We start from the raw sequence: 23172 nt of genomic DNA on the forward strand, positions 1-23172 counted from the left end.
CATGGCCACAGAAAGTCCTTGAAATCAAAACCCTAACTCATTTTACAGCCTCATCACCCACTGCTTCTGTGCCATCACATAGCATCATTTTTAGTCTTGCACTGTTTTCCTTCCCTGTACCAAAAAGTACCCGCCTTTCCTTAAAAACTCTGTAAATATCACCTATTCTGCAAGACATTTCTACAGCCTGGAAAAAAATTCGTATTTCCATTCTTTATCATAGTACTTTATATATAAATGCTCCAAGTGTTATAATATAGTTTGTTCATATGACTGTCTCCTATTATACTTAAAGCTGCTTTAGGTGGGCACATTTCATAGCCAATTTTTGTATTCTCAGTACATGAGCCACTACCTGGAATGCAGCATGCTCTCAGGAAACTGGTAAGTTAATGAGTGCATGTAATGGATAAAGGCATATAGTAAAAAGTGGAAAAAACAAATGCCCTGTTTTGGTATGGTGAGCAAACACAAAATATCTCTGGGGACTAATTTTCCTCCTCTCCAAATTTTCACCCAGGGTTGACTTTTTCCTCTGCATATAGAACCTAGCCACAGACATCATTTCCTCACAGACTCACAGAATTGAATGCTAGTTTGAGAGAGGGATTAATGGTTGAGTTTGAAAATCTCCTATTTCTCAAGGAGCCATATACACCAATTCTGTCCACTCTCACTCTCATTTATTGTGATAATGTTCTATGCCCAGGAGGTAGACCAATATGAACCACAATCACAAGGTCCCTTGCCCTCTGGCTTATAGCAAGGTTAAGCCAATGGGAAATTGGCTGGCCCAAACTGAAAAGAGAGAAAAGAAACAGGTTATGGTATTTTTTCCCTGACTTCCAGCCTTGAGAGCCACTTCGGACAGCCCTCTCCAAATTCCTCTGTTTTCATAATCTATTGACTTCTCCCTCTCCCTGGTGTTTTAGCCTAAAGGTGGAAGAGGGTGGTTATTACTCACTATGGGACAGAAACTTCTTAGCATGGCATTATTTACATTTTATGCAGAGTAGGTCTATGCTGTAAGAAGCTGCTCAGTGCCTTATAGGAGGTTTAGCAGCATCCCTGCCATCTACCCACTAGATACAAATACCTTTTGGATAGAAACTTACAGATTACTCTCACTTATTTAATCTCATTTAAGCTCCAGAACTCTGTAAATAAATCATTATAATCATATTTATAGATCTGAAAATGAAACAGTTATAGTACCTAATAATCCTGCACCTAAAAATTCTACAAAGAAATGGTATATATGGAATCTCTAAAACCCAAATCATAATCTAATTTTCATTGTACTACACTGGCCTTATAAATATTTATTGAACTAAACTTCCTTTTATTACTGTTTTCCTAAATGCCAGTGTTTTACTATCAGGATTATCTGGTTTCAGATAAAATACAAAAGTCATAGTGGAGTTCTCTGGGCATTATATTAAACATAAGTGATACAGTCAATCATCTATTATCTCTTTTTCTCTCCCATAGAAGAGTAATGTTGCAGGCATGTTGTATTGACAATTGTAATCCTCTTCAATGATAATGTATTCTGAACCTCTTCTACAGTAAAAAAGACCACCAGGCAATGGAAAAAAACAGAACAACTCCAGGCATGCTCATGTATTTGATCATTTTATGTTAAATCAAGAAGGATGCTTAATGCATTTCAGAGTTCCAGAGACTGCTTCTATCTTTCCTCCCCTCTTCCCACTGCCATCATGAAGGAGAAAACTAGCACTGATTGAAATTTTCTCATTCAGAAAAGACACAAACTGTTATCAGACTTTAAGAAATGATGTCAGTGCATGTGTGCCGTGAAAAAGTTAAGAATTCAAAGCAGCAACAGGTAACATTTGCATTAGTATCTGAGGGGGCATTAATTCATGAGAGTGGTGAAACCAAACCTTTTCTCCAAAGTCAATATTTCTCTTTTACTTTTTCTTTCTTTTGTTTTTGAGGGAGACATTATCTTGGATTCATTATCTCCAAAGAAAATGCATATAGAAATAAACTGAATGCATTTGAGTGAATGGCCTTCTTTGACTTCTGTGACTGAATGGACTTCTCCAATTCTTACATGCTCCTTCCTCTGCTGCTAAGTACTAGTATAATAATGTTAATATGTTATCTTGCAAGAAAAAAGATCGTAAGACATAATTGTAACAGAGAAAAGAATTATGACTGATAAAACTCCATCTTATTGCCTTTAAGATGTCCCAGAGAACACCCATCGGGCTGTCCCTTCAGCGGCATCACTGTCAGGCCACTCCTTAGGGAGTAAGGACATTATCTTTTGTTGAGTTCCTGTACCTCTCAGGATGTGTGCATCATTATCGAATATAACCTTCACAACATCCCTGAATGGCCAATATTACATAGGATATCAATTAGTGATATTGCTATTCCTAGTGCTCAGATGGAACTACCATGGTTTGAATGTGGCCCTCCCAAAATTCATATATAAAATACTTAATTGTCGTTGTAATAATATTAGGTGGTAGGACCTTTCAGAGGTGATAAGGTTATAAGGACATTCATCTCACAAAGAGATTAATGCTTTGTTTCAAGTGGATTAGTTATCTCAGGAGTGAGACCCTGATAAAAAGAATGAGGCTGGCCCCATTTGTTCTCTGTCTCATGTGCTCACCATGTGATGCCTTCCAACATGAGATGACCCTCTCTAAATGCCTGTGTCATGCTCTTGGACTTCTCAGCCACCAGAACTGTGAGCCAAATACATCTTTTTTCTTTATAAATTGCCCAGTCTGTGGTATTCTCTTACAGCACAAAAAATAAACTAAGACAGATATTGAAGCTCAAAGAAGAAGGATGAGTCCTACCCCACCCCAAGTCTGGCCTCACCACCCCTTCTCTGTCTCTGTAGCAGGTCCGTCAGATCATATCCAATAGTAATCACAGTATTTGTATGTAACAGGCACTTGATAAGTTGAATAAATAGTTTGTAAGTTTCTACAGTCTTGTGCTCCTATTAAAGTGTGAAACCACTAAATTAACAATCTTACTACTGCTCCCCATTTCAAAATATTTGACAGCTTCATATATGAGAATAAACCTTTCACTTTACAGAAAAATAACTGATTGCTTAAACTTTTTCTATCTCTGAATTTGTTTAAAATACTAATTAATTATTCTTAGGAAAAAGCAAGATACTGTAGAGGTAATAATAAAGTATCTATTCAGTAATAAAATGTTGCAATTGCACAGAAAAAAAGAGCGCCTGACTGGAGTCTACCAAATAGTATTTTGTGGCTTATAACAGGTTGGTTATCAAATTTTGGGAATGCCTACCAATCAGACCTGTAGTCAGCAAAATAATCAATTTCCCAAGATGTCCTCATCCTAATGCAGGAAACTTGTGAATATGTTACCTTACATAGCAGAGGAGAATTAAGATTGCAAAGGGAATTAAAGTTTCTAATCAACTAACCTGAAAATAACATTTTCTTGGATTATCCAGAGGGACCTAATGTAATCACAGTGTCCTTCAGTGTGAGAGAGAGAGAGGCAGAAGAAACTCAGAATGAAGAGACAGGAGAAAGATTCTACTAGACATTCCTGGCTTTGAAGATGGAAGGGGATCAAGAGTCAAAGAATGCTACAGTCCTAGAAGAGAAGCTAGAGAAGACAAGAAAACAGATTTTCTTCTTGACCCTACAAAAAGAAACACCACCTTGCCTCCACATTGATTTTAACCTAGTGAGACCCATTTCTGACTTTCAACCATAAGAGCCATTTAAAAAAAAGAAGTCTGTTGTTTTAAGACACTGCCATCATTACAATTTGTTACAGGGGTGATGGCAAACTAATATACAAATAAAGTTAAGATTTGGAAGACACTTGGAAAATGACACTTAGATGCAATGGCCAACATGAAGTAGGACATGAATCAGAGGATCCTAATTGTCTAGTACAACAATGCTTCTATGTTCTTGAATCCAGTTCAGTGTTAACTGTATAAATAATACGAAAACATTTTAACAATACACAGCTTGTTTTAGCCAATGCCTTTAGAAAATCATAATATAAATTGCCATGATGGGAAATTTTTTTTAAATGCATTGAAATACTTAAAGCATTAAGAGACCTCATATATCTTGTTCAAATGATTCATTATACTGCCATATTTTGATTCGCTAATGAATTCACCACGATACCAGTGTTATAAATGACCCAGTGATACAAATGACCTATATTTCTAAATCCTCACATGGAGATAGGCCAGTGCAAGGAACATCTATTTATGGGTTACCAGACTCTACACAATTAAACAAGAAAGAATGGAGAGCAATAAAAGAAGTCAAATGAATGAAAAGGAAAAAAAAAATCCTCTTTCCATCAACCAGACTTAGTTAAAAATAACCACTGTGAGAAGAAATTATTTTGGCATCAAGTCAATTTTCAATTTTGTCATTAACAACGTTAACATATTAGACGACCAATATTTACCAGTGGAAATATCCTCTCAATAGACTATGCCAACCAATGCATTAGCTCAAACTATGGCCCTGAGAGAATTAGACAGAGATTCTGCAAGGCTTAGTGGAAAGCAAAGAGGGAAAATCTCAGGAAGAGTCACCAAAAATAAAGACTCAGGAGACTGGCAGAGTTGGCAGCATGAAACACTAGGGAGATGGGATGCCAAAATATTAAGGCAAGGACGTAACGAAGGTGACTTGCACTGTGATACCCATTCCAGAACATCTACCCTCTGCTCTCCCTTCATGCTGTGGGGCCTTACAACCAAAGCTAATTTCCAGAAAATCAATCTGGTTCTTGCAGAAAGCAGATTGAATTAGGATTTGTGTTTACTATCTTTTACTCTGAGGCTGGGCCCAGACACTTTTTAAATATAGTGGTCTTTGCACCTGTTGTTTCTTTTTAATAATTTACATAAATGTTAGAAATGTAATTTTGAAGTATTTTTGTTATCATTTAAGCTAGGGTTATCAGCCTCTGTTATTTCGTCGAGGTGAGAAGCTTCCAAACCTTGAATTGTTCCAGGATTTAAAAAAAAAATAATTATCTCTTTAGCCAGGTGCAGTTGCTTATGCCTGTAATTCCAGTACTTTGGGAGACTGAGGCAGGCAGATCACTTGAGGTCAGGAGTTCAAGACCATCCTGGCCAACATGCTGAAACCCTGACTGTACTAAAAATTAAAAAATTAGCTGGGCGTGGCGGCGCGTGTCTATAATCCCAGCTACTTGAGGGGCTGAGGCAGGAGAATTGCTTGAACCTGGAAGGCAGAGGTTGCAGTAAACTGAGATTGTGCTACTGCACTCAAGCCTGGGCAACAAAGTGAGAATATGTATCAAAAGTAATAATAATAATATCTCTTTAGAAGAAAAATTATATATGCACACACAGACACACAAAAATAAACTGAGTAATTTGACCCTGAGTGATATAAGAGCTAAATAAGGAGTATCTAATTTTCACCAGGAAACAAAACCAGGAATCTGTTGTTAGTTACAGCTTTAAGAGATTGCAAGAAAGAACCAAGAGTGACAGGAGATAAGTTGACCAGGATCGTTTTGCTTCCACCAGTTTTCATACGGCATGATGCCCCACATGAGTCCCTTTATTAGAAAGCCTCATGTCAAGGCTTTTGTTCTTCTTGAATCCTCCATGAATAGAAATATAACTTGGAGAGGCAATATCTTAAAAGCTGTCATCAACCAGTCACTTGAGCAGGATTATCTGAAAGCTAGCTGATAACAAGTAGCGGTGTTAATAGAACACATGATAGGTGCTCCAGTGAAAAGGAGAGCAGGAGATAAATGAAAAGCCCCTAAAAATAATTAGAAATTGTAAAAGAAAATCAGTATAATTGTTCTCCAGATATCTCAGGGCTAGAACACCCCCTACAACCAATTCATAAAAAAAAAACCCCAACGTGTAAAAATATGAGATTACATGACTGTTTTTAGGAAAGTATGATTTATGACTCAGATAAATTGTACTCTTCAAAGAAGTTGCCATGGGAGGGTATAAACATTCCAGTCATGTTTCCATGATTAAAAGTGTCTATATATCTTCTTTATGTAAACTCCTTTTTTTGGAAATCGCTTCACAGCATCTGTCCCTCTACTTTCAACCTTCTTGATGATAGCAAAAGTTCGCATGCGAAGGTGATTTGACATCTAAAAATAACTAAAAATCATTTAGAGCCAAGTGTGAAGAATTCAGGGTGAACAGTTAAAGTGAGTAAGTTCAGTTTTGGTCAAAATCATAGAATGACTAAAATGCAGTGAAGCTAACGAAATTGCTCATTAACTGGATCTAGGGTTGACAATTAAAGAATTAATGCATTAGCAATCTATTAAAAGCCACAACCTGTTGAAATGTAAAGGAGGAATATGGAGAAAAATACATCCCAACTAAACTCCAATGAGAACAGTTGATGCTCTATGGCCACCGTTGCAAGATTGATGCAGGACTGATAAAAGAAAGAAATCAGAGCCATATTCTAACTCTTATGAGGCAACTGTCAAGTCTCACCCTTCCTAGGAATCAGTCAGTCAAGGGTATATATGGTTCCGATTATAGCCCTTATCAGACTATATTATAATTATTCCTGAGTAAGTCTGTTTCCCCTACAAGAGTGTCAGCTCCTGCTTTGTACTCCTAGTGCAATGGAACATTAATAAACTGGGGTTAAATAAATGAACAACTCTCAGTGGACATGTAAATCATGGTTACATTATTATTAGAGTCTTACTTATGGTCTCACCTTATTTGGAATCATGTAAGTTAATGGAGACACAACCTATGGAAACTTTGAGTTCTACCTCTGCTTTTGCTGACCTTTAGTTATATGGATCAAGGAAAGTTGGAAACTCGCTGATTTTTAAAAAAATATATAAATTTGTTAGTCCTTTATGATTTTTTCAATGCAGCTGGGACACTGAAGTTGAAAAAACATTCAGTGTTTAAAATCCTGTCACTTGTCTGCCTGGTACATACTGACTTCTGACTTCCTCTGAGACAGTGAGAAAACAGCTTGGCGGGGAAAAATGAAGACAGAGTAAGTGCAAAAACTTAAAGGATGCCACTGGGGAAAGAAAAGAGCAACCCTCAGACTATCATAAACTAACTCTGCTGTAGAGGAGTCTAAAGGATCCGGGGAGATACAGATGGCCTACAATCCCGTGTCTTTCAGGATGATTGCCAAGTACAGAATTTCTGCTTTGCTCACGTCATTATTCTAGCAATCTTCCTCCACCACTTGAAATCTAGTGAGATAGTTAATAGTACTTACTCTGAAAGCAGCTTTCAAAAATACCAATATTCACCCAAAGTTTCAATGCTCAACAAACTGATTTTTTTTTTTCAGTTTGCAAAGATAAATTATGACTGATTTAAAACACAAAGTAGTTTGAGCTTCTGGAGGTACGTGCGTGCATGTGTGAGAAAGAGAAAGATTGAGAGGAAGGACTGATGGAGCACAGAACGTCAGGTTTTATTCTGCAGCATTTTCCTCAGAGGCTATTTTTTCAGGGTTTTTCAACTGTAAGTTTAGGAGAAAATGTAGGCAATCATTAAAGTACAGAAAGATACAACTTCCTATCTATATTCCCTTAGTACATTTATTTCTTACTATCTTTTTCCTTTGATGAAAAAGTCCCTCCCCCACCTAGTTTTTTCAATTATTCAGTAAAAAGGCCCAGCAAGAAACCAGCTTAAGTGATAAAAAAGAAATAAGCCAAACATTTTTGAACCCCTGAGCAAAATCCTTGATTTTTTTACTTTTGTAAATTGAGACTTTCCTCTCTAGTTCTGAAGCATATTTTCTCTCCTGTCTTCAATAAGACATCTCAGCTTTTGCACAGAGTGATAAAATAATATGTCTTCAATTCTCCTCCACAGATGAATGCTAGGAATAAAATGTGACAACGTAACTCTGCTATTTTTGGTTACAAGATACTCTTTTTCAAAAAAAACTATTTTGTTCCCCTAGGAAAATACTTAGCTTCAGTTTTGGGCATCATTACTTTATTTTTGTTTATATTTCCCATCTTCTTCCCCAAAGCTAGTTTATTTATAATAACATGTAATAGATATTATACTAATCAATATCCGAAGTGTCACTTTGATTTCTACAGTGTCTTACATTTCCCAGAGAGTATTAGATGAATTAAACAAAGAACAGAGATAAAGAGAAATTGAATGATTTGCTCAACATCAGAGATCAAGACCAAAATAAATATTGTAAAATCTGTATCTGCCTCCTGGCCAAGATTGTACTCACTAATTCGATGGCATATTGTATGGTAAGTTATGTGGCTTTTACATGTGAGGATCTTTCTGCATTTCCATTTTTTTTTATATGAAGGAGTATGTGATGAATGTTTTTCTTTCTCATATTAAGACGAATTAAAACAAAATTCACAGTTCAGATGGCAGCACTCTTTTAGTATACTAATGCTAAAGATCAAAAAGGCATCACACCTGCCAACTCTGAACTCCAGGTAAGTTTCACAGATATGCACGATACAGATAATTAGGATTAGAAATGTTTCTGAGTTTCCTTTGTTCAGGCCTCATACAAATCACTCTCATTTTCTTTGCCCAGCATCTCTGTAGCTTAACACATAGAACTGAGTACTTCCAATGAGAAATGTATATAGCCATATATACATGTAGGTTATAAAAGTACTATATTATATGGATCAATTTGTTTTTCCAAGCCATGTCTGTTTTTCCTTCACAATGTGCATATGCTATCCTGTTAATGGAATATGACATAGTGGAGACATCAGACACTTTATATCCCTCCAGGTGTGCCTTCTTCTAATGATTAGCAAACAATATTCTAGATAACATTTGAAATGATAAGTATAAATTCTTCATGAAACTGTTTGTCTGGCTAAGCAGTGAAGTGACATGATTATTTTCCATTAGGATGCCCTGCCTTGTTCTCTGGCAATAACTGTTCTAATTTTACAAAAAAAAAAAAAAAAAAAATCAGAAAGTTCAAAACTAATAGCTATGAATTCTCAAGAACTCATAAACCTGCATTTTTATTAACTGTGTGAGGTGAGTTGCTGTTTCTTACTGAGGACTGAAAACAACTGCTACTTGTCTGAGTGAATACGAAGAATCACAAGTGTATTCCTGGTGTATCCAGGAAACGTCTTGCAAGAATGATAATAATAGACACAGAGCAAATCGTATATTTCATCAAGTTCTTACAATGAGATCGTACAAAACACACTGCATCCTTAATGTTTTCTTCTTCCCTTGAACACTCCTTGAAAGTGTACCAATATTTTCATTGAAGTTTATAGATTCAAAATTAATTGTCCAATTTCAGCCACTACATTTGAAAAAGGTTTTCAAATCAAGCCAAATTGTTCCAGCCCCTAATCTGCTTATACTCTACTCATATAGTAACTGCAGATTATATTTGTGGTGCACACAGTTAGTAAGCAAATAACAAATGCTATTCAATTTTCAGAGTTATTTGCCTCGAAGTTGGTTGTTTCCAACTGGGAGTTAAACTTTCAAAAGAATGATAAGGAGGTAATCTGTTGGGCATTGCAAGAATACAAGTAGGACCAGCAGAAGATTGGCTGAGTTCCTCACCATTTTATTATATGTTATTTCCATTCGCAGAAAATAAATGCAATGGTGGCAATGTTTTAGTATCTATTGTTGGTCAGATGAAGAGGCTTATGCCTGTAATACCAGCACTTCGGGAGGCCAAGGCGGGCAGATGGCTTAACATCAGGAGTTCCAGACCAGCCTGGGCAATGTGGCAAAACACTGTCTCTATAGTTTTTTGTTTTGTTTTGTTTTGTTTTTTGACTAGCTATATATGGTGGCACCCACTTGTAGTTCCAATTATTCAGGAGGCTGAGGTGGAAGAATCACCTGAGCTTGAGTGACACCCTATCTAAAAATACATATGTGTGTATATGCGTATACACACACACACACACACACACACACACAGAGTTGAGTAAACAAAACTATGAATATGTAAATGGACTGAGGAAACAACCTCAGTTAGTTAATTCACTAGTTTTGAAATCTAAAATATTAAATCATTCCAATGCTACTCATACCGACTCAGATCATATGTATTAAAAACATATTATATAACTTATCTCAAAGTTATATTACAAAGATAGATATTTTGAGATCTATCAGTTGAAAAAAAAATCCTGTAATGAAAAGTGTCATCCACACATTAAGAATACAATGTCACAGCAAAATATCACTACACCATTGTTTTCATAAACAATCAACTCCAGATGGGCTTTGGTACTGCTTACACACACATTAGCTGACTAAAAATGTGTTTCATATTCTTTGAGGAAAAAAAGAAAAAAGCATGCATCATAAAAATTTACATAAATTTTTGATACAGAAGTAAAATAATATATTTTTTAAAAACCGTTAAACAACGTATGTCATATTTTTATTGAATATTTAATAATGAACACCTAATTTAGGTACAACTAGAATTTGTATAAGAAATTCACATTCACTGTACTTTCTTGCAACCATTTTGAAAGCTTAAAAGAAAAACCTCAAGAGAAAAACATAGATTTTTTTTTTGTAAAAGATAAACAAAACATATTTTTTAAAACATCCCTAGGCTGGGTGCGATGGCTCAGGCCTGTAGTCCCAGAACTTTGGGAGGCCAAGGTGGGCACATCACAAAGTCAAGCGATTTAGACCATTCTGGCCAACATGGTGAAACTCTGTCTCTAATGAAAATACAAAATTTAGCTGAGTGTGGTGGCACATGCCTGTAGTCCCTGCTGCTTGGGAGGCTGAGCCAGGAGAATTGTTTAAACCTGGGAGGCTGAAGTTGTAGTGAGCCGAGATCACACCACTGCATTCCAGCCTAGGTGACAGAGTGAGACTCCACCTCAAAATAAATAAATAAAATAAAAAATCCTAGTCAAATTTTTATTCTCTATAAAAAGGCCTTTTCGTATCCTGAATCAACTGGCAATCAACAATAATAATGAAATTATATTTTCCTACCTGAACTCATAATATACATAACAAAGTATATACATAGTGAATGAATTAAATAATATTAAAATAAAATAATGAAGAGAAAAAATATTTTATGAACTGTTTCCCAAAAGAATGGAACTGGTCTAATATGCACCTTCCCATCTTTTGTTTTGCATAAGGTAAGGATTATGGTCATACTATTTTTTTAAAAATTGGACTGAGTGACCTAATTTCAAGTACATAGTACAAAATACTAAAATAGCAAGGTTGAATATCACTGAAGGCTCAAGAGAAGCAAGGGAATCCAATTCCTTTCTCATAGAACTAGTCGGCTGTAAAATAGACGTATTCCCTCTACTTCACATACGCTCAGTGGTGGAGAGTGGCCTCTGCAGCCCAACTGTGTCCCTAAACCTCAGTTCTATCACTTTACAAATTGTGTGAAAATGAGCAAGTTACCTCAACTCTGCTGCACATTGCTTTGACAGCTACAAAATGAAGATAATGATAGGTGTTACTTTATTGATGTTATGATTATTTAATGAGTTAATATAGTAAAATATGTTGACCAATGCCTAAAATACAGTGTGCAATAAGTTTAGCTATTTATGTATTTATATATCATTTATATACTATTACTTATATACTATTTACATATTAGCACACTAAAATTGAAACTCCATGAAGGAAGAAACTTTTTTCTGTTTCATTTATTGCTTTTCTTCCAGTGCCTAGAATAGACCTTAACCATAATTGGCATGTAGCAGTCATTCACTATTTTCTTTCTGAAACGTCAACTGCATTACTTCTTTGTATGTGTTTCATATATGTAGATATATATATATGCATATGAATATGTCCACTATACATAAATACATACCCCCACACATACATTTCTTATTGAAGGTAAAACATTACAGAAAACATCAAGTTTTAGCAACAAAGTAAATTTTAATGTCCTTGACCTAACAGCATATGCAGTAGTTTGGGAAAAATGCAGACATTGCCATCTATTGTTTCTAAATCCAACAGAAATGCCATCTCTGTATCTAAAATTGATCCTTGTGTTCAATAGTTAAATACACTGAAGAACAGATTTAGATGCAATTATTTTTAAAAAGTCTTTGTTTATACCATCATAATTGCCATTTCCTCAAACAAGGGAAGTTTCGAAGTTTCTGATAATAATTGTTGAGGGTCAAATGTAAAGTTAGCTCTCAAAGCTTAGAAATGTACTTCTTAGGAAAAGTCTACTTGCTATTATATTTTGTTGTCTAGAAATGCTGACCAAAGGAAAAGAAGGAGGAAGTTCCCCTTCCAGACTGATGGGTTTATCCTGTATCACAAAGTCATTGTTTGTCTATCACACTGGACACAGATATATATCTATGGTTCCAGGTTACTCATTATTAATTTTACCATGGAACTGTATTATTTTATTTTAAAAATTGAAAAGCACAACGGGAACAAAAGCATAATTTTTAATTTGTCCATGGATTGGTCTCATGATGTAACGTCTATTGCATGCATACATAATAATAGTGAAGAGTCACTCAGAGTGTGGTATCAGCCTTGGTTATGTGCCTGGCAGTTTCCATATGCCATGAGAAATCAGACCCACTGGATCTCTGTCAGACCAATTATGCCACTGTGCATGAAAATCCACTGAGACTGTGCTTTCATAAGAGGAATTATTAAGTCTACATTTCTGTTTCAACTAACTCCCACTCCACTTAACTGCTATTGCTTTTCATTTTCATGCTGAAAATGTACTAAAAATTTAAGACTAAATATGAATATTGTCATCAAAAAAGAACTGATAAACTTGTGAAACAGTTTTTAGACTGTTTCATGTAAATACTGATTTTACATTAATTAATAAACGCTCATGCACCTATTGGTTAGCAGAATTTTAAAAAACTAAGATGTTATCTAATATCAGAAATCTATATGAAAGCTGAACATTGCAGAGAGCAGTCAGTGACTGATGTGCCTAATAAGTTAGATATAGTAAGCTAAACAATGTATTTTAAATTTGATGCCCATGCAAACATAGTATAGATTCACATATTTTTCACAAAAGCCATAGCAATTGAACCAATTTTTTTTTCGATATAAGAACAGATCTATAAGGTTGGTTTTTTGGAGATCATCAAGGGAAGAAAATGTTTCTTTAAAATGGAAAGTATACTGTCCTGGGAATGGATGGACTGTGTGTAATAATGACAAGTTCATGAAGAAACGATTGTCCAGTCCAAGGTGTTTTTGCTCAGAACAAAAATAGATTCTATTATGGACTAAATCATGCCCCGTCATCCCCAACGTGAATGTACTTGGAGATAGGGCCTTTATGGAGAAAGTTAAGGTTAAATGAGGTTATAAAGTTAGGAATCTAATCTGATAGGACTAGTGTTCTTTTGGTTTTGTTTTATTTTTTGAGGTGGAGTCTTGCTCTGTGACCAGGCTGGAGTGCAACAGCGGATCTCAGCTCACTGCAACCTCCGCCTCCTGTGTTCGAGTAACTCTGCTGCCTCAGCCTCCCCTGTACAGGCAACTGCCACCATGTCTGGCTAATTTTTGTATTTTTAATAGAGACAGGCTTTCACCATGTTGGCCAGGATCGTCTCAATCTCTTGACCTTGTGATCCACCCGCCTCAGCCTCCCAAAGTCCTGGGATTACAGATGGGCGCCACCAAACCTAGCCTAGTGTTCTTATAAACAGGAAGAGACACCAGAGCTTTGTCTCTTATTTTTTGTAAAAGGTTAACAGAATGTACTTTTTAAAAAATCCCTAGGCCAGGCCTATGCCTGTAATCCCAGCACTTTGGGAGGCCTAGGTGGGTGGATCACGAGGTCAGGAGTTCAACACCAGCCTGGCGAACATGGTGAAGCCATCTCTACTAAAAGTACAAACATTAGTCGGGCGTAGTGTCGGGTGCCTGTAGTCCCAGCTACTCGGGGGGCTGAGGCAGGAGAATTGCTTAAACCTGGGAGGTAGAGGTTGCAGTGAGCCGAGATTGTGCCACTGCACACCAGCCTGGGCAGCAGAATGAGACTCTGTTTCAAAAAATAAGGTGGGGGTGGGAGGTAGAATTTTTTTAACTCTAAAAACAAATGTTATCAAACTATTGTTGAGTGTTTCCCATACTACCTAGTTTATAACAGGCTTTACCTCTCCATCTTTACCAGGGACATTCCAATGGCATTGAAAGTTATTTTCACGATAGCCAATACCTATTGCTATATGTGGAAGGCCCCATCCAGTTGTTGCATCTTGATCTGAAATCAGTGTAACTTTGAAGACAGTGATTAGGATAAGAGGCTATTACAAGAGCAAGCAAGTGATTAGTATAACAAATACACACACATATATATATACACACACACACAAATGTATACATAATTTTTTTTTTTGAGACAGTATCTCCCTCTGTCACCCAGGCTGGAGTAGAGTAGCATGAACACAGCTCACTGCAGCCTCAATCTCCTGGGCTCAAGCGATCCTCCTGCCTTTGCCTTTCAAAGTAATTTGAATTTTGTAACTTCACACCTGAAATTACAGGTGTGAACCACTGCACCCAGCATATATTTTAAATACAATATATTGAAAATGCCCTCAAAAGTGTAAATGCAACTTGAAAAGAGGTTAGAGAAATTCATAGATAATTAGAAATATTCTCTTCAGTTGCTTTAGTGCTTCACAAAGTTGCAAATGTTTTCTATGACTCTCATCATCTCTGTCATGGAATCAGGAGTTATTATTTAAAGTGACCGAAGAGGAGTTTCCAGAGGCTTCAGGACTGGAAGGGGACTTCACAAGGTCACGCTAGCCAATCAGTGACAGAACTGGGGCTAGAAGGCAGATTTAGATTTCCTCATCCAGCTTTAGTTTTCTGTTTTTTCCACAGATCTTTGAGGAGTGAACCAGTAAGAATGTGGTAAGAATTTCAAAAACTCTCACGCCAAATTTCAGTAGCGTACCTTACCATTTGCAGTAAGAATAAAGAAGTGGGATTAGTGTTAAAAACTCAGGTTTCTAGGCTATAGAACAGACCTCCTAGAACTGAGTTTCTCAGAATGGGGCATGCAAAATCTGCATTTAAAATGACATTTGTGCCAGATAAAAATCACATGTCTATTACACTTGGTTAACACAGTCCCACACCACATTATGAGATCACCCTGATAGTTTTTATTAAAAATAGGTTTAATTTCACTTAATCTTTATTGTTTTGCTAAAAGACCACAGCTAAATAAATGAAATAGATTATCTCTCAAATTATTGAAATATTTAGTCCATTCAACCAGTATGGGGGAGGATAGCCCTTTGCATTTGGTCTGTTGTAAATATTCCACAGATTTTTGTCATTTGTATTTTTTCAAGTTTCTTCCAACAGTGAAAAACACGCCCTCGTTAACCTCCTTAAGTCTGAGCTTCCCCCAGTTAAGTTAGGGTAAGAAACTGCTGTGTGGCAATAATGTATCAGTAAGTAGCAACTATTTTTACTACACTTGTCTAAGAATAACAGTAGAGAGGAGGCAGGTGTGCTGCCATGCAGTTTTTCTACTTTCTTTTTCCTCCTTTCCTTCTTTGCTCTCCTCTCTCTCCTAAGCAGTGAGACTATGTATTCCAGCCTGAAAACAAAAACCAAACCCAAACAAGCCACTTGGTCTAAATGGGAGGAAGTGAAGGTTTCCTACTTTTTCACACTAAATGTGCATATCATATCACATGATGTCTACCCACATCCTAATGATCATCCTGGCCCTGGGCCAAAATTCCAGGCCACAAACATTTGCTTTTGTCAGGCTTGAACATCGTTTTCTGATGTAGTCTTACCCTACCTCCCGAAATCTTCACTAGAATTCAAGACACCTTAACACAGTCTCAGTCTTCTAAGCTACTGAAGGCTACCCATCTGTCCTCAAGGCCTTAATCAAAATTCCCATTTCTTAAGGACTATTGATCTTTGTGAGTTGCTGACCTAGTTATCTACTTAGAGCAGTTTATACCCTGGGGAGCTAAAGGCTGAACCAAACTCCTGCAGAGGTCACTTATGGTCATTTACACTTTAAAAGAGGAATCCTTTGAATATTCCTGGCTGCTTAGATGGCCAGGGGGGCGGTGGCACACCCAGTAATCCTAGCACTTTGGGAGGCTGAAGCAGGTGGATCACCTGAGGTTGGGAATTTGAGACCAGCCTGACCAACATGGAGAAATCCCATCTCTACTAAAAATAGAAAAAGTAGCTGGGCATGACGGCACATGCCTACTCGAGTGGCTGAGACAGAAGAATTGCTTGAACCTGGGAGGCAGAGGTTGTGGTGACCCAAGATCCTACCATTGCATTCTAGCCTGGGCAGCAAGAGCGAAACTCTGTCTCAAAACAGAACAAAAAGAAGCAATTTTCAGTTGCAAGGGATCTCTCTGCTCTCAAGACACTGCTCATTGCTCTCAAGACAGGGCATAGTCCTCTTTGCTTAGTAAACCGAAATATGACCTGCCTCACCTTTAAACATGACTTTAAATATTTGGCTGAATAAAGATGGAAAGTTGATCAGTGAGCATGAACTGGCACAATGAAGGAATACTATCTGCAAGAATATATAAGTCGACGAAAACAGAGATCTATGCGTGTGTTTGTGTGCACATGTAACGATGTCTTCTCCAGATAATGGTCTCCAGAAAAATGCTAAAAACCTGTACGTTTTTGTGGTTATTCTTTGTACCCCCTCCACTTCCCAGGTTCAAGCATTTCTCCTGCCTCAGTCTCCAGAGTAGCTGGAATTACAGGTGCCCACCACCATGCCCAGTGAATTGTTTGCATTTTTGGTAGAAACGGTGTTTCACCATGTTGTTGAAATGTCAGAAGTGTTCTGCAGGACTCTCAAAATGTGTACTGCGTGACCAGTGTGTCTCTTACTTGCCTCAGACATTTGCTGTAGTTATTCTTGTTTAAGGTTTCCATGCTTACGCCATCAAGGAGAATAAGGGAAGGGGGAGATCAGAGAATTGCTGATGTGCCACCGAAACAAGAGTCATACACCAGACAAGGAAGGCAGGGACTCTGACCAACAGAGCAGGTAGACTTTTATCTTGAAGAGACCTAACCAGCAGGGGCAGAAAATAGCAACCATGAGGCTCTCAGAGCTTGATAGGAAATAGCCACAGCATATTCCAACAATCCAATGTGGATGGATCTGCAGGCTACCTAGCAACAAAGCCCAGGACGTTTGTTTATTTGTTCAACCAATATTTATGAGTACTTTCTCTACACCCAGCACTCTACTAGGCACTGAAAATACTGTCATGGCAAAGAAAAACTTGAGGGCAGTCCCTCTGAACCTCATGTCTCCCTTGTCTCCTGTGTATTATTTTTTCATTGTCCTATGTATGAAGACAGGGAACTTACTCTAGTTGTGTTGTATTTCCAATCCAAAGCCTTGCAGTGTGTATTAAAGACACAGAAAATCATGGCTGGGTGTGATGGCACAGGCTGTAATCCCAGAACTTTAGGAGGCTGAGGTTGGGTGGATCATTGGAGGTCAGGAGTTTGAGACCAGCCTGACCAACATGTTGAAACACCATTTCTACTAAAAATGCAAAAAAAAAAAAAAATTGCTGGGCATGGTGGTGGGCACCTGTAATCCCAGCTACTTGGGAGGCTGAGGCAGGAGAAATGCTTGAAGCTGGGAGGCGGAGGTTGCAGTGAGCCGAGATCATGCCACTGCACTCCAGCCTGGGTGACAGAGCCAGACTCCATCTCAAAAACAAAAACAATAAAAGATATAGAAAATCAATACATTTTCTAGAAAATGAATGGATTAAAAAAATCACGGACATCAAAGAAAGGTGTTTTGCAAAGCTGCAGATAGAAAAGTATTCCCAGAGAGCTATTTCCAACTGTGGAATTGCTCCCAAAGGACTTCGGTAGTTTTTTTTTGTTTTTTTTTTTTTTTAAGAATAACCTAAAACATAAAGTTAGGGTTATAAAGTGATTTGCTTAATTCTTGAGGGTTTTGTTTTTTAATCACATATGGAGCTGTAGCTTTTAAGTGTAGTCAAATAATTGGATCTCCAAATATACCTGCAAGAATTTTTTGTGACTCAAAATATTTGAAAAACTGGGTCTGTTTTAAGGAATTCTTCTATATTCCAAAACACACATTTCAAAGCTTCCCTCAAATGTTTTCAGTACTCTTTAATTCTAACTGAATATTTTTTTCATAGACTTTATACGGTTACTAAACTAATTCCATCAGAGTCGTGAAAAAGCTGTTCATTACTTCAGTATCCTCACCTCAAAATAATGGTGCTCCTCCTCACAGTTTGTTCTGAAGTACAAATAAGCAAACATGCGTTCAATGCTTTGAAACTTTAGAGGCATGATACAAACACAAACTCATTTTTCTGTCTGCTGTGGTGGACACCTGTACTCCCAGCTATGTGGAGGCTGAGGCAAAAGGATTCCCTTCTGCCAAGGGTTCGAATCCAACCTGGGCAACAAAATGAGACACTTGACTCTTAAAAAAATTAAATAAAATTTCTAAATAAAATAAACTACCATTTTTCTGCTCTGTTATCATCTTTATAATGTATTAATTCCATGACAGCAAAGGCTTTATCTTATTATTCTTTTAATTCCAGGACCAGTACTGATAGATAAAGGAAAAAACTTCATGCAAAGGATGAACTACTCTAAACACTACCAGTCTCTAGCATCTCACATTGCTTCTCAGATTTTGAAATGGAGAATTAATTATTGTCTTCTAGCTTAAAATAAAATATCCGTATGCTAAAATATATAGGGTAATATGTGTTTTTTTTTCTCTCTTCATCTGTCCACTGTCCACAGACACCTTCGTAAATAGAAAGTTCTAGTAATTACAAAGGAGACTGACCTAGAGGCCTGAATTCCATAGCAACAACTGGGTGAGGGGGTGGTTGGGGTGGCGCTGGGTGTGGTAAGGGACTGGGGAATGGGGACTGGGTAGCCTGTATCTGGTCACTGAACCAATGGCGCATGTTCAAAGATTTTTTTTTTTTTTAATCGTAAGAATAGCAGAGAAATAACAGACTTCTCAAAATCTTTTTGCTGTTGATAAATGTTGCTGTAATAAGCAAGCTATTGATCATTCAGATTCATCTTAATAGTAAACCAAAATCCTTGAGAGTGTTATCATTTTTTTGCTTTGATTTACTATGTTTTTCCAATCATAATAGTAAATAGCCATAACTTCCTACCCCAGTCTAGAGCGCTGGTTTTCAAACCTCGACTGCTTTCACAATAAGATATATTTTTCACATAGCAACCAAGAACATAAACACACACCTCCACACAAACACAACTGAAACAAAAATTGCACAAGACAATAATTACTCTTACTAGGGGTGATATAATCTGAATTTTTCTATTTCATTTCATACTTTTCTAATTGTGGCGAAGACTCAATAAATTGATTCATGCCTCAAGAGTGTGTTGCAACCTGTTTAGAAAATGCTAACTGACAATGTTCTTTGTGAAGGTATTCATAAATAGCACTTCTTTGTGACTGCATATTAAATTAACCCCAAATCTGGACTTTATTTCTTCTATAATTTGTTTTTGAGTTGATGTGACTTGTTACAGGATTTACATTTGAAGTATGTCTAGTGATGTTTACTACTTGGAATGAGGAAAACAAGCATTTCCAAAAAGCAGAGATTGGTAAAGATGCTTTTCATCAGTTTCTTACAATAGTCCTTGTGTTCAAAACACAATGAGAGGTTGAGGATAATTAAGTTTTATAGAGAAATCTAATTTTACTCGCAATGATGTTTCTGAAAATTCCCCTTATGCAAGATTAAATACACAACTTATAATAAAAATCCTCAGGCATACATTAGAGATTCACAGGGGTTAGAGTGCATTTCCTATCACTTTACACTTTAATGTCTTTCCAATATTTATTTATTTTTCTTAAAGAGCTCCTATCTTGAGAGTGATTCACCAAAAAATCTTGAGAATTTGGCATTCTTAGTTCCAAAATTTGTAGAAAATTTTAATAGGGCAGACAGTGTGGTAAATGTATTATAAAATTACTAAACTTTACATATGGAACACTGTTTCCTGGGCTCATAAACACATACAACGTGACAAATAAAGACATAAACATGCAAACATACAGAGGTAGAGGGGCCTTCCAGAGGACTTCCTATAATATTGCTTATACAACTAAAATTCAGTCACTTACTCTCTCAACAATATGCAACATGCTGAACTCTTAGAAGCTGCTTGGGTTTATGTCATCTGACATCAAACAGGATGTTTAATAAATATGGACTTCTGACAAATGTAGTTCATAAAAAAATAGGAAGCCACATATCCCTTCAGAATGTGACTACAGTGACTTTAGCAAATAGAAGTGAAAAGTTCTAAATTTTCTTAAGGAATTAAAGAAAAAGTTCAAAAATTATATAAATATTTTGGTCACTATATAAAGATTAAGGAAAAACAATCCATTACAGTGCCCATGATAAATATAAAAATTAATTTCTCAAACTTGTTTCACAGACAATATTTTTATAAATATTGCTAGAAATTCTTGCATACATACGTATACCTTTGCATATATATATAAATATATATATATATATTTATATATATATATATATATAAACACATACACACACACAAAATGGCATTTACTAATACAGGCACAGAACATGCAAAAGGTACTATCCTTCACTCTAACACAATTATCTGACTGACCTGTGATTATATGGTGCATAAAAATATTGATCAATTTAGATTTTTATTCAAAATCAGTATTTAATGTAGTAAAGACAAAGACTAAGAGACTGAGTTTCCCTTTGATCACACAAAGTCTCAAACTTACTGTTGAAATACGCTTTTGGATTTTGTTTTTAAAGACGTCACTATTAAGTCTAATAGGTGCTAACCACCTCTTTAACAATGGAACACCTGGTGACTCAAACATCCATTAGTAGCACATTTCTGCATTAATACTGTTTCATACATTGATTTTATTTTCATACGATTTTTCCTTATATGAGAAAGAAGAAGACTCAAAAATAAAAGGTACAACAAGTGGAACAAGCAGTGATTGGCTGACACCCCACGGCCAAGGGCAGGCTCCAGCAGGTTTCCAAGTAGCAAGGTCATCACAGTATGGTGCATAATGGAGCATCATATTAGAGTGGAATTCAGCCAAACACCGTAATGTATGGATGTAGACGCATCTGAAAAAAGGAAAATAAAGATTTATGCAGGTAAAAAAAAAATCGATAAAGAAATTTTCCTCAATGTCCTATACCCAACTGGAAAGCAATAGTAGAGATTTAGAAGCAGAGAAAATTTTTAATGCAAATTTTGTATTTGTAAATAATAAATATGCTTGGGGTGGGGGAAGTTAACTTGTCGGAGGAATCCTACTTTGTAGTTTAATAGCGTTTTGTTTGTACACAGCATTAGAGTTCAATACAAACATCACTACATTCCTGAAAATAAACCTTTATTCTGCCTTTAAAACATTAATTCACCAGAAGTGATAATTAAGATTAGCTTTAGTGGTTTCAGCTCAATTCTTCTTAGAATGTGATTTCTCCCACAACACTAATGCTAAATAAAGCTCTGTGTAATGTACCGCAAAACAGTCACTGCTTTAGAAAAAAATCGAAGGGTTTTTTATAAAAATTAAGAAAAGCAAAGCTTACTCTAGATATATGGGAAGAGCTCTTACTATTTCTACAGAGTCATAGTAAATAAATGAATGGGAAACCTTGCCATAGTTTAGAAATTGATTACATACTCTTTATACATAACTATTCTAAACAAAATTGGTTATATATATTTATGATACTGTATATAATTATACTAAATTTCCTACATAACTCCACCACCACCCTGTCCTAGAAAAGAAAGGATGTGAAAATGTCTAACAGAGTAGATTGTTATGATGAAGTAATGGCTTTGTCACAGGATATTTGGTTTTAAAATAGTTCAGATTTTGTTTTTAAAATTAATAGATTCAATAATTTATATTTTATCACTGTGCAAATTTAGAATCAAATACACCGGATTGGCTAACTGCCTAACAAGGAAGCAATCCAACTGAAAACTAACAAAATGCTGTATTCTTCTAAAAACTTGCTAGAAAACAAATTAAGAGGAAACGTTCGTGCATGACTGTGTGTTAAGGATGCTACTAAAATAAAACGTATGTGCAAAGTTGATAAAATGCAAATAAGCCCAGAAGCCTGAAGTAATTATCAATACTGATGAAAAAAGGTAAAAGATGATTATAATCAGAATGCATAGAAAGGTTCATACTTCATATATAGGATGTTTTAATTCTTTTCTATTTAAATATATTTTTATGGAAATATACTAAATGCTAGACAGGAACTTATGTCTGTTATCATTGTTCTCCTAATATTAAAAATTCTGTCAACAAAATATATGTTCTCAACCATATTAAGAACTGTCTGTTATCAATTACAATCCTACACGAGGGAAAAGAATTATTAACTTCTTTTAAAATTCTGTAAATTTTGAAATATGTTTTCCTAGATAATTTTACACAGAAGAACTGGAACCTAAAGCAGAATTATAGTCTATTGTAAAGATGTCAGTCTTCATAGCCAAATATATAGCCAAAAATAAGTAAGCAAATCTCAACACATTCCTATTGCAATTGAAATATATAGAAAGAAAGTTATAGAAATTAAGTTTCTTTCCCCCTACATGTCGTATAAGATAAATAAAAATACTAGACACTACGTTCCATGACTTGGGCTCTGGTCCACATTATATCCCTGATAATTCAGTAATCCCAATCAAATCACTGTTTCATGCCTGGCCCTCACTCTCTTCTTGTTAAAATGAGGGGACCATTTGTCCACACCTGGTAATTCTTAAATGTGATAATGATAATGATTTTAGGTACAATCATTAAGCTGTTGATTACGGTATATATTTATTTCAACATTATGTATGTTTAAGGTCAGACTTATTAATCTATAAACATCATGACTAAATAAAACACTAATAGGACCATAACTGGTATACAGAGAGAGTTTGTGATATAAGCCATGTTCAAACTTTTTCAGAACATATGCAAATACTTAAAGATAGAAAGATAAGAAAAAATGATTTTGCTATACTTATTA

The 23172-nt window shown here is 36.0% G+C and overlaps 1 protein-coding gene across 16 annotated transcripts in view; it reads right to left on the minus strand.

The window, feature by feature from the left end:
- The window catches only part of PCDH7 (protocadherin 7), a 431755-nt gene that overhangs the window by 400254 nt on the left and 8329 nt on the right, over window positions 1-23172 (minus strand). Inside the window, exon 2 of one of the 16 annotated variants that reach the window (XM_008993500.5) lies at window positions 1939-21243. The exons of the other annotated variants lie outside the window; for them this stretch is intronic. Coding sequence (XP_008991748.1) covers window positions 21208-21243 — 36 coding nt within the window. The 3' untranslated portion in view covers window positions 1939-21207. Of the gene's footprint in view, window positions 1-1938; window positions 21244-23172 lie in introns of those variants that run through there. 16 annotated transcript variants of the gene reach the window in all.

The sequence above is a fragment of the Callithrix jacchus genome, chromosome 3, assembly GCF_049354715.1.
Source record: "Callithrix jacchus isolate 240 chromosome 3, calJac240_pri, whole genome shotgun sequence".
NCBI classification, from domain to species: domain Eukaryota; kingdom Metazoa; phylum Chordata; class Mammalia; order Primates; family Cebidae; genus Callithrix; species Callithrix jacchus.